Source organism: Brassica napus, chromosome C1 (assembly GCF_020379485.1).
Source record: "Brassica napus cultivar Da-Ae chromosome C1, Da-Ae, whole genome shotgun sequence".
NCBI lineage: Eukaryota > Viridiplantae > Streptophyta > Magnoliopsida > Brassicales > Brassicaceae > Brassica > Brassica napus.
Window position 1 is genome coordinate 1,879,937 of NC_063444.1, and position 15,228 is coordinate 1,895,164.

General features: G+C 36.9%; 4 protein-coding genes and 1 pseudogene across 4 annotated transcripts; 2 read left to right on the plus strand and 3 right to left on the minus strand.

The window, feature by feature from the left end:
- Positions 1-2,868: 2,868 nt before the first annotated feature.
- Positions 2,869-5,819, minus strand: LOC106374185 (periodic tryptophan protein 1 homolog). Its single transcript, XM_022694170.2, has 15 exons — positions 5,797-5,819; positions 5,591-5,710; positions 5,335-5,510; positions 5,174-5,256; positions 4,851-5,076; positions 4,710-4,771; positions 4,588-4,629; positions 4,455-4,513; positions 4,273-4,369; positions 4,118-4,192; positions 3,907-4,005; positions 3,704-3,829; positions 3,534-3,626; positions 3,374-3,451; positions 2,869-3,286 (listed from the first exon to the last, which is right to left on the minus strand). Exons 1-15 carry the CDS (start codon positions 5,817-5,819, stop codon positions 3,227-3,229), a joined length of 1,419 nt encoding a protein of 472 aa, XP_022549891.2. The 3' UTR covers positions 2,869-3,226.
- A 565-nt stretch (positions 5,820-6,384) lies between these two features.
- LOC106375254 (damage-control phosphatase At2g17340) lies at positions 6,385-8,879 on the plus strand. The gene is made up of 12 exons (XM_013815123.3): positions 6,385-6,743; positions 6,959-7,024; positions 7,130-7,196; positions 7,270-7,338; positions 7,418-7,558; positions 7,632-7,760; positions 7,838-7,924; positions 8,015-8,089; positions 8,177-8,254; positions 8,338-8,415; positions 8,506-8,568; positions 8,652-8,879. The coding sequence occupies exons 1-12, from the start codon at positions 6,574-6,576 to the stop codon at positions 8,730-8,732; spliced, it is 1,104 nt and encodes a 367-aa protein (XP_013670577.1). The 5' UTR covers positions 6,385-6,573; the 3' UTR covers positions 8,733-8,879.
- On the minus strand, positions 8,854-10,399 carry LOC106375253 (cysteine protease XCP1). The gene is made up of 4 exons (XM_013815122.3): positions 9,863-10,399; positions 9,544-9,779; positions 9,336-9,476; positions 8,854-9,262 (listed from the first exon to the last, which is right to left on the minus strand). The coding sequence occupies exons 1-4, from the start codon at positions 10,338-10,340 to the stop codon at positions 9,047-9,049; spliced, it is 1,071 nt and encodes a 356-aa protein (XP_013670576.1). The 5' UTR covers positions 10,341-10,399; the 3' UTR covers positions 8,854-9,046.
- Positions 10,400-10,636: 237 nt separating this feature from the next.
- LOC106375255 lies at positions 10,637-13,697 on the minus strand (annotated as a pseudogene).
- Positions 13,698-14,057: 360 nt separating this feature from the next.
- Positions 14,058-14,876, plus strand: BNAA01G02080D. The gene has a single exon (XM_013810266.3). The coding sequence runs from the start codon at positions 14,188-14,190 to the stop codon at positions 14,617-14,619; it is 432 nt and encodes a 143-aa protein (XP_013665720.2). The 5' UTR covers positions 14,058-14,187; the 3' UTR covers positions 14,620-14,876.
- The last annotated feature ends 352 nt before the right edge of the window (positions 14,877-15,228 follow it).

Here is a 15,228-nt window from a genome sequence, read left to right on the forward strand (position 1 = left end):
ATGGTATATATTGTGGTATCTATTAGTGTTAGGTTATGGTGACCCTGTAAAATGTGTTTGGTGATGAACTAGTCTCGCCTTTCTTGACAAAACTTCCGACTTATGTAGCGTAACAAAGAGACCACTTGAAAGGCAGCTCCAAGATGTTACTTAATTCATGTTTGATCATTTGATCCACCTGACAAGTAATTTTGCTTGAAGAGAAAATCTTCAGTGAAGATGAATTCTACCTAACAAAATGTATTATTAACATGAACAAAATCTCGAACGTTTTTTTATAAACGCATCGATCGATCCGTTTATGTTCAAAAACGCATCGATCGATCGAGTATATCAAGTGTTCCTCGGAATTTCCGAAGATATTCCAAGGAAACCCTAAATTTGGTTTCCTCGGAATTTCCTCGGAATTCCGTCGGTATATTCCGAGAAAATTCCAAGGAACACTTGATATACTCGATCGATCGATGCGTTTTTGAACATAAACGGATCGATCGATGCGTTTATAAAAAAACGTTCGAGATTTTGTTCATTCGATCTATTGGATATCCACATCGATCGATGGGATAATCTAATCGATCGATCACATTGTTACGCTTTGGTCCATCTTTGTGATCGATCGATCCATTTTGGGATCGATCGATTACATTGTTACCCCAAACCCTGTTTCCTCGGAAAAGCCTCGGAATATTCCGAGGAAATTCCGATGAACACTTGATATACTCGATCGATCGATGCGTTTTTGAACATAAACGCATCGATCGCTGCGTTTATAAAAAAACGTAAGAGTTTTTGTTCATTCGATCTATTGGATATCCACATCGACCGATGGGATAATCAAATCGATCGATCACATTGTTACCCCAACCCTGTTTCCTCGGAAAAGCCTCAGAATATTCCGAGGAAATTCCGAGGAACACTTGATATACTCGATCGATCGATGCGTTTTTGAACATCAACGGATCGTTCGATGCGTTTATAAAAAAACGTAAGAGTTTATCAAGTGTTCCTCAGAATTTCCTCGGAATATTCCAAGGAAGATAAGGGTTTCCTCGGAATTCCCTCGGAATATTCCGAGGAAATTCCGAGGAAATAGGGTTTTTAAACCGAAAACAACGTTTTGCGGTTTGAATAACACTTATATAACCCTTATTAAGTGTCTTAGGCTGATTATGAAGTCAAAAATTTGTTCCTTACCCTATAATAAACACTTTTCCGATTGTATGAACGAAATCCCCACAACATAAGAGAAACACTTATACACTTTAATGAACGGTAAAGGGAATACTTTCAATTCGTTTTGAAATTTGTTATTTCATGGTTTATGCTCATCTATACAAAGAATCCTCAATGATATGCATTACAATTGTATAAGAATTGAAATACAGCAAAAAAAATTGATGTTTTGAAACCCCAAACACTAGTTCCTCGGTATTTCCTCGGAATATTCCGAGGAAATTTCGAGGAACAATATAAATTAATAGAAATACATGCACAGGATATTCTTTTTCCTCGAATTAATGAAAATATTCCGAGGAAATTCCGACGGATATTTAAGTGGCCGTCGGAATTTCCTCGGAATATTTTCATTTAACCGGGCAAACAAGCCGCCAAATATTTCGCGAAAATTGAAATTGAAAATACTGAGGGAATTCCGACGGAAAATATTCGTCAGACCCAAGGTTTTATAAACTCGAACCGCATCTTCTTCCTCTCCGGTGATCTCTCTCTCCTTCCGGCGTTCTCCACCTTCTCTCGCGACGATCTCTCCGGTGAATCCTTTTCATTCCCTTACAAATCATGTAAGGACCCTATCTCACTCTCTTAGGTCCTATTTGTTAGGTTTTTAAGTAGATTTGATGATTTTAGAAGTTTTTTGATAGATTTTTGTTAGGGTGATTGGGTAGGATTGTGATTTGTTGTGTAATAGGTTTAGAATTGTGATTTGGTTGTGTTGAATTGATTTAGAACTTTTTTTATAAATTGTTTATTATTTTTGTATTTACAAAACGTTTTTTCTATATAAATTCGATTTTACAAAACGTTTTTGTATATAAATTCGATTTTTGGATTTATAAAAGATGATTTCATATTTATAAAAATATTTATATTTATTAAAACTAATTTTGTATTTATAAAACATTTTTTTGATTTATAAACACTATTTTTTTATTTTTGTATTTATAAAAACTATTTTTAAATATACAAAATGTTCTTTGTATATAAATTCGATTTTTGGATTATAAAAGATGATTTCATATTTTAAAATTAATTTTGTATTTATAAAACATTTTTTGATTTATAAACACTATTTTATTATTTTTTGTATTTATAAAAACTATTTTGTATTTATAAAAAGATGATTTCATATCTATAAAAATATTTATATTTATTAAAACTAATTTTGTATTTATAAAACATTTTTTGATTTATAAACACTATTTTATTATTTTTTGTATTTATAAAAACTATTTTGTATTTATAAAAAGATGATTTCGTATTTATAAAAATATTTATATTTATTAAAACTAATTTTGTATTTATAAAACATTTTTTTTATTTATAAAAACTATTTTATTATTTTTTTATTTTAAATATGTTTTCTATTTCAATTTTAATTTTATATTTTCGAATTTCAATTTAAAAAAATAAATTTATAATTTTTTTTTTTTAATTTTGGAAATATTCCGAGGAAATGTATCCCTCGGAATATTCCGACGACATCTTCCTTGGAATATTCCGAGGAATTTCCGACGAAAAAAGTCCTCGGAATATTCCGAGAAAATTCATTTCCTCGGAATTCCGTCAGAAATTTCCGAGGGATTTCCGAGGAAAGATGAATTTCCGAGGAGTTATTTCCGAAGACTTTTTTCGTCGGTATGTCGTCGGAATAGCGTTATTCCGACGACATACCGACGATTTTTTCCCTCAGTATGCCGCTGTTTTCTTGTAGTGACCACACAATAAAAGCTCGGCTAATATGTTATAAGATGATCAATATTAAGATAAAATTCAAGGATATGATTAAGAAACATATTTTGGTTAAATTTGCAATAAATTCCTTGACTCCAGGGCTTCAAACATCCAGTAAATCTCTTTTGAGATAGTAATAAGAAAAAAAAAAAACAATCACCAAGCACACAACTGATAGAAAGGCTTAAGATTAATTTGACCAATTTGGTATATATGTATGTGATTAATTAACAAACATGTATCTTCCCCGGGTGAGTCATGGTCGGTTGCTACCGTATCTACGGGACACAGCAGTGTCAGATAGTGTATCCCACACCTGCACAAGGATGAACATAAAATATACGTTAGTTTGTTTCATATAGAAAACAATTTGTTGAATTTATTTGTATCAGTCACTACTCACGTGTAGCTTCCCTTTTTTGGCACCAATAGCGAGTAAAAAGGGGCAGTCCGCAGAGAATGAGACTGAGAAAACTCTTCCCTGTTTTGATAACAAAGTTTAAAACTGGTGAACAAAGAAACAGGTGCATGGAACCAAACAAATGCTAAGTCATGGCTCTTACAGCGTTTGGTTTATGTGTAGCAACCCATGATGGTTGATTGTTTGAAAGATCCCAAAGTTTCACACTCTTGTCCCTAGATCCCGTAGCCAAAAGCTGCACAGCAAGGGAAATGACTTTAATGCCACACAACAACTAATTAGGACACAAGAGAGACAGAGAGATGTATGTACATTGGGCGCATTTGTGTTGTATGAGATGGATGAGACTTCTTTATCATGAGCATGGATAGTGAAACTTGGTGATAAATCAGAAGCACGTATATCAAAACCCTTCACAGTTCCATCTTCAAGACTCACCTGAACAACAAATGACAGTTATTTATAAAAGTCATACTCAGAAGTCTGTTAGACGAGCAAATGAAAGTGTAACGCACCACAAAAGAGTGTTCACTATGAGGATCCCAGGCCAAGCTTTCCACTTTGGCATTGGTAGACCATTTCATACCCGAGTGCGAAGGGTCCCTTCCATCTTTCTGCAACAACACATATATATAGATCTTGTAAGACTTTAAGCATAATGATAAATTGTTCTATATACAAGACTCAACACATGAAATGAATAAAACAATGGAAAAGAACAATCACCAAGACTACAGTACAGTCATATGAGCCACTGAGGAGTACTTGTGGAGCATAGTGGTTCCACTCGACCGCTTGAACCTGTTAACCAAACACAACAGACCATGAGCATTGACACTTGATTAAGGAAGAGTGCATGTAAACATTTTTCACCTACATACCTCTTTTGTGTGATGCTCCAGAGTGAGCTTGCATTGTCCTGTAGCCACATCCCAGACCTTAACTTTTTTGTTGGCACTGGCACTAGCAATAATATTCCTATTATTCCGGTAAAGTCAAGTTAGAGTCACACACACACACGTCTAAAGAGCGATCATGGAATCAGAGAGCCTTAAAAACATACCTAAACTCCTTGTTCCAAGCAAGATCAATTACTGATTGATCAGTGTCACAATCTGATGTCTAGAGTGAGATAATGAAAATAAATAAGTTTGAAAAAGGAAACATAAGAAGAGCAACAAGGTTGGTTGTCACACCTGCCCGGCTCCTAGTTGTACACAAGGTAGAACCTCATGAGCCTGAAACGCATTATAAAATCATTATCTCATGATTGATAAAAACAAACGTAAAGATCCAAAAGACAGCCACATTTACATACAACGTCAAGATCCCATATCTCTATGGTCGGTGATCCCTTAAACCCGATAGCTACAAAGTTCCCTGCAATCACGAAAACAACACTTGAGAAAAAAAAAATAATACAATCACCAATATAGGAAAATGCTAATACACTACTAACTTTTATCTCCTCCTTTGAGAGGACAATCAAGCCATGCTGTACACAATGGAGGGTTGGATAGTATTATGTCTTGCCGAGGATACATGTCTTGAGTGCCGTTCCATGTACCGTCGTATTTATAAACCTCGAGATAGTTGATTTCACCTTCAACTCTAGCGCAGATGATCAGTGAATCACTTGGCTTTATTGTTATAGCATCGACATCGTCTGAGTCATAGTAATCATCCTATGTGATTCAACAAGCACACACACTCTCAAAACATCAGTATTTAATTAGTTTCTAAAAGGGTAAAAACTATATAATAAAAATATGGCTTACGTACGTCAGTATTATTGTTCAGATATGGATCCATGTCATTGCTTGGGTAATAAAGGTCTCCGCGGCCAGAGGTAAACACATCAATCTCTGAGGAGTGAATCATGCGCGTCAATGAACATGAAAAAGTCTCAAGGAAATAAAAAGGGAAAGAAAACGAATGTATACCATCATCATCATCATCCTCATCATCATAGTTATCCATGTCGAGTTCTTTCATGAACTTGACTACCTCATCAGGATCAGTTGAAGAAGAAGAAGAAGCAACGTTGCTTTTGGAACATGATTTTCCTAAAGATTTTGCTACAGCCTTGGCATGAGCAACTTCTTCATCTCTCAGAGTACTGTACATGTAAGTAGTAATAAACGAGTGATTTTCTCCTTAGAAAAAAGAAAGACCAGAAGGAACCGGTAATATATATACCTTTTCTTGAGAGTGCCATTTTTGATGAGCTCTCTGATCTTCTCATTAGAAGGAGGTTCAGCAGCGTCAAGCATGACTTTTGCTGCTCCTTTAGGTATCCATGAAACTGAACTTACCATTCTACAATAAAGATTTGAGAAAAAAAAACAATAATTCTTTATCAAATCAGCTCAATTAGAATCAAACATAGAAGTACATGCCCTTACCTAAACATAACGTTGGTATCCATGTTACGGTAAGGTTTCCACTTTGAGATAAGACTCAGAACGTTTGAGAGTCTATGAAGCTTGCTAGGGTTTTGAGTCAGAGAGATAGAGAGGCCAGTTAAAAAACGTTTGAAGCAAATTATTAAAAAAAAATAGGGTTTCCTAACCATACACATTCTGTTATGGAAAGAAATTCAGATAACCAAACCAAACTATACTTAGGTCTGGGTTCGAATCTCAACTTATGCAATTTTTATAGATTACACATTACAGTAGGTCTATGTTTCAATTCCCAAAAAAATGATTTGTTAAACAATTATGCAGACGACAAAAAAAAAAAAAATCTTCAACATAGTGAATCCGGTCAGATATAGATTTTCATAGGACGGTTTAGACATAGATTATCGGTTGTCGAATCATCTATCTAATATTTCTAACATCGTAATAATTCAGAGTTAAAAAAAAACCATACACATTCTGTTTCTTGCATTATGTTATGGAAAGAAACGAGCTTTACAAAATAAATTAAGATAACCGAACCAAACCGAATTAAGTTAACCGTCTCACGAAGACAAAAACAAATGAAACCAAAATGATCGGACAGAACATGACAGAGTCCACACATTGTGTCATCGTTAAAACAAAACTTACATCGTGAAGAGAAGAAAGGAATCTTCTGATCTCGTTTGAGAAAGATTCTGAGATCTCTCGCACACGTACGCACACCTTTACTGCTTTGGCTGAAGATCATCAACGAACGAGCCCACAGAGAGAAAAATGGAGAGCGACTCAGTGATGGTTCCGTTCCCACTGTTACCGGTTCCGATAGAATCAAACTACAGAGCGTGCACCATCCCTTATCGATTCCCTTCCGATAACCCCAGGAAGGCTACTCCCACTGAGATCTCTTGGATCGATCTCTTCTCCAACTCCATCCCTTCCTTCAAGTTCCATCTCTCTCTCTCTCTTCCTTTTTATCTTTTTTACCGAAAGTCAGATTCTTTGATAGGCTTAGGGCTGTTCTTGTTCAAAGCTTCGATCTTTGTGTTCAAAGATCGATACTTTATCCGTTATTTGATCTGGATGATTCGCGTATTGATTGGTTCAAAGCTCTATATGAATTCATGATCTGTTTTTTTTTTTTTTTTTTTTTTTGTTGCAGGGAGCGTGCAGAGAGCGATACGTATGTTCCGGATGCTCCTGTTCGAGCTGAAAAGTTTGCTCAAAGGTACTTTCTTTTTGTGTGTTCTATAGAGTTTGCTTTGAATGATTATTCTGCAAAGAGGTAATGTTTTAGCCAAAAGCATTGATTTTTTTTGTTGGAACATGTAAGGTATGCTGAGATTCTTGAGGACTTGAAGAAAGATCCGGAGAGCCATGGTGGACCACCAGATTGCATCGTAAGTTAAACAAACTAAATCACTTGTAATCAAGCTTTGTTGTTCATGAAGTGTTTTTTATTTTATTTGGCAGCTTCTATGTAGAATCCGTGAGCTAATACTCAGAGAGTTGGGGTTTAGAGACATTTTCAAGAAAGTTAAGGTGTGGTTTCCTTGTCAAAATTGCTTTATTCCAAAAGCATGTTTTGTATTGACTGATTGATTCATGATGAATTCAATAGGATGAGGAGAATGCAAAGGCCATAACACTGTTTCCTGATGTCGTCCGTCTGAGTGATGCTATTGAAGACGACGGAAAGCGCATAGAGAATCTTGTAAGAGGCATCTTCGCTGGAAACATCTTTGATCTCGGTTCTGCACAGGTAAGTATATCATCTCTTTCCTTTCATGCTTCCATCATCACATGTCTTTTGCTGACTATATTGATCAATGAAGCTTGCGGAGGTATTCTCAAAGGACGGGATGTCATTCTTGGCTAGCTGTCAAAACTTGGTTCCACGGCCATGGGTCATTGATGACTTGGACAACTTTCAAGCTAGATGGCTCAAGAAGCCCTGGAAGAAGGTTCTTCTTCTCCACCTTATGCTTTATCTTTATTTAAAGAGGTTGATCACAGGACTAACTGATTTGTTTCTTTACAGGCTGTGATATTTGTCGATAACTCTGGTGCAGATATAATTTTGGGTATTTTACCGTTTGCTAGAGAGATGCTACGTCAAGGAATGCAGGTGATTCTTTTTAAGGACATTGTCATTAGTTCTTTTAGTTAAAGCATATTCTAAATTGTTTCTTGCTTTTGATTCATCTTCCCTTTGAAGGTTGTGCTGGCTGCTAATGAGCTTCCATCTATCAATGATATCACTTACACCGAGCTTGCAGAGATCTTGTCAAAGGTCTGTCAAATGGAGTATATCTGTGTATTATCGTCCATTGCATATTAAATAAAACTCAGACATTAACTGAGTCTTAAATTTTACCAGCTTAAGGATGAAAATGGACAACTGATGGGTGTTGACATCTCGAATCTCTTGATTGCAAATTCAGGGAATGACTTGCCGGTATGATATTCTAAAGCTCTCATAAGAAGGATGGACCTCCTGTTTATTGATTTGGCTTTTCTCTCTTTAAATTATCGTTTCAGGTTATTGATCTTGCAAGAGTATCACAAGAGGTTGCCTACCTTTCAACCGATGCTGACTTGGTCATCTTAGAAGGCATGGTAAGAGATCCCTACTAGTCTCTTGTCTATAGTCTTAGGTTTCAACTTTCAGTAAAACTGACTCTTTAGATTGTTCTGAACTGAACTCAGGGACGTGGAATAGAGACAAACCTTTATGCTCAGTTCAAGTGTGACTCCCTCAAGATTGGAATGGTAATTTAACTTGATTGATTCCTTCTCCTCCTGTTTAAGAGAAGAAGGCTTATTGGTTTCTTGATTCTTTCTCATTTATGCAGGTGAAGCATCCAGAGGTAGCACAGTTTCTGGGAGGACGGCTTTATGACTGCGTCATCAAATACAATGAAGTTCAGAGTTGATTGTATTCCACACCCTTACATTTTTTTTTTACTGAATCAAACCAAACAGTTTATTATATTAAAAACTGTTAGGCTTTTGTAAGTTTTAGTTTAAACTCCCTACTCTCTTTGCACTCAGATATAAGTATTGAAAACTCTTTCAACATTCTTGAAATGGTATTTGAAGCTAGAAGAGCATTTTAGAGGACTCTGACAATATTATTTTAAAATCTCAAATTCATCAATATAATATGAAGTGCTTGAAAACAGGTAGAATAGAAATGCATTGAAAGAAGAAATCATAGGATGGAGTGGCAGAAGATAGATGTATTGTCTTAGTTGGTCTTGGTAGGATATGAAGCCATCTTGTTGATTCCGCAGATTCCCTCTGGTTTACCGGTGTTTCTCTTCATCCTAATAAACCCTTTCTCTCCCCACCTTGGTCCCCATGAGTTCTTCACAATGACATAGTCTGATCCCTTTGATGAACCGTACCCAACTGCAGCTACACCATGGTCTAGTTCTGTTCCACACTTCCCATTAAACACTCCCTGCAACCAAAACAAAGATTAGATACACAGAACACAAAAGTTTAGATATGAGAGTGGTCTTTTATATACATACCCCTTTGTAGAACTGGAAGTCTCTTCCTGAAGCCTCAATAGCCACACTAACTGGTTGATGAGCTAAAGCCTTCACCAGGCTTTCATCACTGTTCTGTGGGACGTCTTCGTAGCCGCTGATTGTCACAACTTCTACATCCTCCTGTTATAACATTCACCAGTGTTTATAAGATGCATCATAGTATGTTTGTGTCTAGCGTTTTGTTTACCTTCTGCTCTTGGCAAATGCCTTCCTCCATGAGATAAGGGTAATCGTCTTCTTTGTGGAGACCACCTGTGGAAATAATGTACTGGAACGCGTAGTCCATGAGACCTCCATTGCAACCATTGTTGTAAGTTGTGTCACAGTCTATGAGTTCTTGCTCCGAAAGCGAGCTCAGGTTCCCTGTTGTGATCTGGTGGATCCCCTCAACAGCTGCAACTGTCGAAAACGCCCAACAACTACCTGAAAGGTCAAAAAGATCCATTCTCAAGTCTCTTGTCCTATCTACTTTAAATACAAGAAAGTTAAAAAGAGAGAAACATTACCACATGAGCCCTGGTTCTTGACAGGAGTCACAGCGCCTTTCTTCCTCCAGTCAACTGACTTAGGCAAGTCTGTAACATCTCTGTACCTGAAGTTACCTGAGGGCTGTCTCTTTCTAGAGAACTGCGGCTTAGCGAGTCCGAGATACTTCCTCTTGAACTCTTCATGTGTCAAATCAGCAAACTCGTTTAAACCGAGCCAGTATTCGCTGATCTCGTTGTTCCTCTGGTCTATATGCATCAGGTTGTCCCTGAACACCTCGAACCTGTGGACCTTCTCCTCCACGCTCTGGTAAGCCTTGCTGTGCTCTGACATCCATGACTCAAAGAGCTCTAGGAGGTTATCAGTGGATGACAACTGCTCAGGTGTGTATCCAATGATGGAGAAGTCACGGGCGAGAGCAGAGCAGAGGAGTGCTGATGCTGAAATGGCGACCAAAAGAGAGAGTTTGGCGAGTGATGATGGTGTAGAGAAAGCCATAATAGCTAAAGCTGTTTCACTGAGAGAAGAGGAAGAGGGAGAAGAGATGATATGAAAAGAGAGTAGAGGCATAGAGTTTATATACAAGTGTGAGAGAGTGTTGGCTTTGAAGCAAAGACAAGGATTAATATTTAAAAAGAAAACAAGTACGCCGGTCTCCGAGTCTTCACGGTTGGATCTTCTCTTAGTTTTGCCTTTTGCTCTAAGCGTGCAAATTTTCAACACAATAGCTTCACTTTCAGACCTTAATCAATATTAAAATATCTGGAGGGGAGGCTTTATAAAAGAAAGTTCTATAGAGGCCAAAGAGCTTAAAAGTTTCTGTTATTAGATTCCAAAAAGGACATACATAATTGCAGTTGTTCAAAAGCTTTAACTCTGTACTAGAATAGTGACGGATCTTTCTTTTACTATCGTAGCTTCCCGGCGGAATGCAAATAAACTGAAACAGAGACGATCCTGCAAAGCGTTAACACAGCAATGCATTCAGCTATTATGTCCTTGACTACTTTTGATATTCAAAGTTGAGATGATTGTAATGGCAGAGGTAAATGTGGATCTGACTTACGTAGAACCCAAAAAGAAGGCAAGGGAAAGATGAAAGTTGAAGAGGAATACAGAGATAACCGCAGTTAGGAGCATCGCCACTGATGTCGAATAAACCTACATACAGATTGATAAAGTTAAACCATGTGTAAAAAAGTTACTGCTTAAGGGAATCTGATGGCGAATGAAAATTTACTACCTTAACAATGTTGTCTGCATATTTCATCACCATTGACACAGCAATGCCACTGCACAACAAACAAGAGAATAATGTTTTTAATGTATTAACCTCACATTCTGAAACTAGAGATAAGAGAAGAGTCTGGCCTCCTAAAGTAGGTTTTACCTGAGGGCATGGTTAAGAATCATGAGTACTGTGATAAATGAGTAACCATGGAAGAATCCCCTGAAAATTGGAAAACAATTTAGCCAGCAGAAAATAGTGAACTCTGACACTAAGACTATACATAAGTGGCATCTTCTTTAACTGTACATGAAGAATGAGGAAACTGGCTACTGACTATGGACTAATCTGTAGATCTGAATGGAGACGCAAGTAAACCATATGTACTAATATGTAGCTAATATGAAAGGACACAAACAAGAAGATGGGTTTTGGATTTTACTTATTTGCAACGGCATCGAAATCTTGGATCACTATGGCAACAGCATTGAAAGCCATCCCAAAGACATAGAGCCAGAAGTTCTGTACATTTATATTCCTTGAAGGTCTCTTTTTTATAATAGCCTGCCAAAAATGGAAAGCAACAGAGTGAACCACTACTACTACAAAAAAAAAGGGAATTAAATCAGTATTAGCTTTTGAGTGAAAAGTCCTAGTAAGCTCACCTCTGTGTACACACCCGCGAAACCACTTAAAAGAGCCATAACCTAGAAACAAGGACAAAGAATCATATAAATTGGTGTGGACGTGGAAGAAGCTTCACAACTCTCTTAGTAGGTATCAGCATGCTAAGGTGGGTAACAACTTACAATTGCCATAATCCAGCCGGGAAGCGATGTCTGAAGTACACGATCAGAACTGCAAAAGCAGTATAGAATATGAGACTATGTAATACAACAAATCAGTAGAAGCTAGACATGAATCATATCAAACCGATGTTCATAGCAATCAACAAAATTTAAAGGGGAAAAGTGTCAAGAGACAAAATATACTTTGAATTCAACTGAGCAGTGGTGCAGCCGCAACATAATAGAATGAATCCTGCCCACTGAATCTCGCTCAACCTGTTAGAGAAGCTAGTAAGCGAACTGAATAAACAGAGTCTCTCTTCACATATGAAATCAAGAAGAGAAAAAAAAATGGAAGGGTTTAAAAATATAGAAAACTTGTGCCTTTCCAGAACAAGTATTCACTGGAAGCTATCTATGAAATCCATTTGGAATGGGAAAGAGTTTAACTTCGTCATATGTTGTGCTTAACCTGATTCATAGAGACAGGGTTTGAGTATCAGTAAGGCCAAATCTGAATACGTGGTTCTAAGCTACCAAAGTCTTTTTATAAAATTACAGATGAAGAAACTATGAACTTAAAAGGAAATTAATTGAACATGATGCAAGTGGCAAAGACATAATAATAATAAGTATACCTGTTGTCGTCAGTAACACCATCGTTTCTCCAAATCCTTGTCAATGCAATAAGAGATAACGCACATTTCAAAGTCTCAACCTGACGTACAAAGATTTTAAAACAACATCACTTACATATTACAAAAAAAAATTGATACTCTAGCAACTTTGTAATGTACAGTTGGCAACACTTGATATTGATTAATAATGTGATTTAACTCTGACCAAGAAGTTGGCGGTTGTCACTGTACTCATACTTGCCAGCTCGCTTGGACCAAACGATGAGTATGGATTGGGAACTCGTGAGGATAGTCAGTGCACATGTTACTACACCCCTGCCCCCCTCAACACTGTAAACTTTAGCCAACCAACAAAAAAAAGGTTTAATGTTTTTTTTTTTAAATGTAGAAACTTACTTTCGTTTCCAGTTTGTGCGTTCGTTGGATCCAGTAGCCAGAGCAATGTTACTCGACGCAACTGCGGAATCAAAGTACCAATGAGCATAAGAGATAACTTGAGACTGAGAAAACAAAAAACTCACCGGTGTGAGACTTTCCCTTTAAACTCTCTATATCAGAAGCCACGTCATGATCGTCCTGAAGCTCATTACAAAACTGAGCATTAAAAGAGAGAGTCTAAACGAGATAAATAAAATAACAGAGTAGAAGCAACGAACCTCGTCTTTGATTTTGCGGTACTCCATTTGTTCAAAAGCTCACTCAGATCTCTCTGTGTGATGATCATTTCCGCCAGAAAAAAAAAAAAAAAAGTCGCTAAGTTGAAGATGGGCTTTAATATTGATACTCTGTTTGTTGTTTATGTTGTTGGGCTTGGCTATTCTTAGGCCTATTTGGACAGATTTTTTTGCAATATTTTCTGAATAAACACAAATAAAAGACAACACAAAAAGACTTGTCTTTAACATGAGTCACACAAATGATATCTTCGGTACGGTTCGAGACGGACTGCTTGAACTTAATGAAAATAAGTACAAATCCGATGGATTGGCCATCCTTTGCGACAGAGATCGAGATATTCTAAAGGTTACAGAAGAACTTCGAGGATTTGAGTTTGTCTCATATTCTTTGGAGTCGGAATCAGACGTGTTAGCAAAGGATGCAAAGACCGGAGACTATATTTTTTTCTCCATATAGATCAGATCTGAACAAATGGAGATGCTCCTCAGAGAATCGGATCGTCCGTTCTCCATTTAATCTAGTTTTGATGGGTACACAACAAAAAAAAACAAACATGAGTCACACATATAAGCAAATGATTTTCAGTAAAACAACCTTAAATTTAAAGTTAAACTGATTAAAATTGTATTTGGGATTGAGCTACGCAACCTAACCTAAGACTGATGTAGATATATCTATAATTCTATATTAACAAAAGATTTTCACACAAATCAATGGTGGTACAATTCCTAGTATTTATAGGAGTATTATTCATATAATAACCACACAAATCTAACAATAATACTTTTAAAATTATTTTTATTTTTTAAACAAAATATGCATGTAATTGGCTGGGCAAAAAGAGTAAATGGATCCCACACAGAAACAAAAAAAAAAGCGTGGGAATAAAAACACAGCCTGTGTTAGAGCTGTGTGATCACTACTTCCCACCACCACTAGTCTCATTCTCTCTTGCTCCAAAACTTTCATCATCTCTCTCATTCTTTTTCTTTCTACACAAGTCAAAAAAAGCAATGAGCTCAATGATGGAAACTCTCCAGATTCGCAAACCCGCTTCTCTCCCCGTTTCTCAACGCCTTAGCCCCTCTTCTTCATCCAAAGATGAGCACGGTGTTATACGCCGTCGTCTCTCTTCCCTCTCGCTCAACCTCTTAAACCAACCATCAGAGATCGCATCTCGATTCCCCAAGTCCAAATCCGTTTCGGATATGGGAAAGCAAGTGGGAAGCTCTGTGAAAGAGTGGTGGGAATGGGGCTGGTCATGGATCCTCTCGAGGAAACCTATCTTCATAAGAGATCTCGAGCTTAACAGAGAGGAGGCCAAAACAATAGGTTCTCAGAACAGAGGAAGCATAATGCACGTGTTCCTCAAGCTCCGCTCTCAGATCCGCAGTCTCATGGGCTCTTCTTCCGACACTCTTCCCAAATACAAGCGTCAACAATGATGATTGTCAAATTCAGACAGTCTCTAAGAATATATTGGTTTCTGTCGTGCATGAATCAGTTGAAGTATATTCAAATCGTATACAAAGCGACGATGTGTTTTTGAAAGAAAAGTTTGATTTTGTATGTTGTTGCTATGATTAATCTGCCTAGATTTTTAATTATTATTATTAATTTGATTTGCTTTGTATGTTGTGCAGTTGTATTTTTTTGTATTTAATAACCATGCAACTATATAGAAGTCTGTTATTTTGTTTCAGTTACTTTTTACGCGCCAATTCTTTGGCCACCCGTCATCATAGTAGTAAAAACAGATTCAAAAACGTTACAAGTTACAAAGTAAAACCAAACATCTGAGGATTCATGACCGACACCACTCTTTTATTTGTGAAAAGTGAAAACTTACGAGTTATGTTGTTTTCAGATAAATAAAATAATGACACTGTAAATATTATCCCATTTTAGGGGAGGTTTTGCACGAAAATGTGAATGTGAAAAACATAGTCTAAACGAAACGTCGGTTGCATTAAACTGAGATGCACAGCCGACATAGCATTTGTCGGTGGGAGTAATATCGTCGGTGGACAAATTGTTTATTTATCATAATTAAA

Excerpts from the sequence above, each read along its gene's own strand:
- LOC106374185 (XM_022694170.2), bottom strand. The coding sequence starts at position 5,819 with ATGGATACCAACGTTATGTTTAG. Across the intron at positions 5,511-5,590 it reads AATGGCACTCTCAAGAAAAG|TACTCTGAGAGATGAAGAAG; the intron begins GTATATATATTA and ends TTACATGTACAG. Across the intron at positions 5,257-5,334 it reads TGAGGATGATGATGATGATG|AGATTGATGTGTTTACCTCT; the intron begins GTATACATTCGT and ends TTCACTCCTCAG.
- LOC106375254 (XM_013815123.3), top strand. The coding sequence starts at position 6,574 with ATGGAGAGCGACTCAGTGATGGTTCCGTTCCCACTGTTACCGGTTCCG. Across the intron at positions 7,559-7,631 it reads TTGATCTCGGTTCTGCACAG|CTTGCGGAGGTATTCTCAAA; the intron begins GTAAGTATATCA and ends TGATCAATGAAG. Across the intron at positions 7,925-8,014 it reads TGCTACGTCAAGGAATGCAG|GTTGTGCTGGCTGCTAATGA; the intron begins GTGATTCTTTTT and ends TTCCCTTTGAAG.
- LOC106375253 (XM_013815122.3), bottom strand. The coding sequence starts at position 10,340 with ATGGCTTTCTCTACACCATCATCACTCGCCAAACTCTCTCTTTTGGTC. Across the intron at positions 9,780-9,862 it reads CAAGAACCAGGGCTCATGTG|GTAGTTGTTGGGCGTTTTCG; the intron begins GTAATGTTTCTC and ends TTGACCTTTCAG. Across the intron at positions 9,477-9,543 it reads GCATTTGCCAAGAGCAGAAG|GAGGATGTAGAAGTTGTGAC; the intron begins GTAAACAAAACG and ends ATGTTATAACAG.
- BNAA01G02080D (XM_013810266.3), top strand. The coding sequence starts at position 14,188 with ATGAGCTCAATGATGGAAACTCTCCAGATTCGCAAACCCGCTTCTCTC.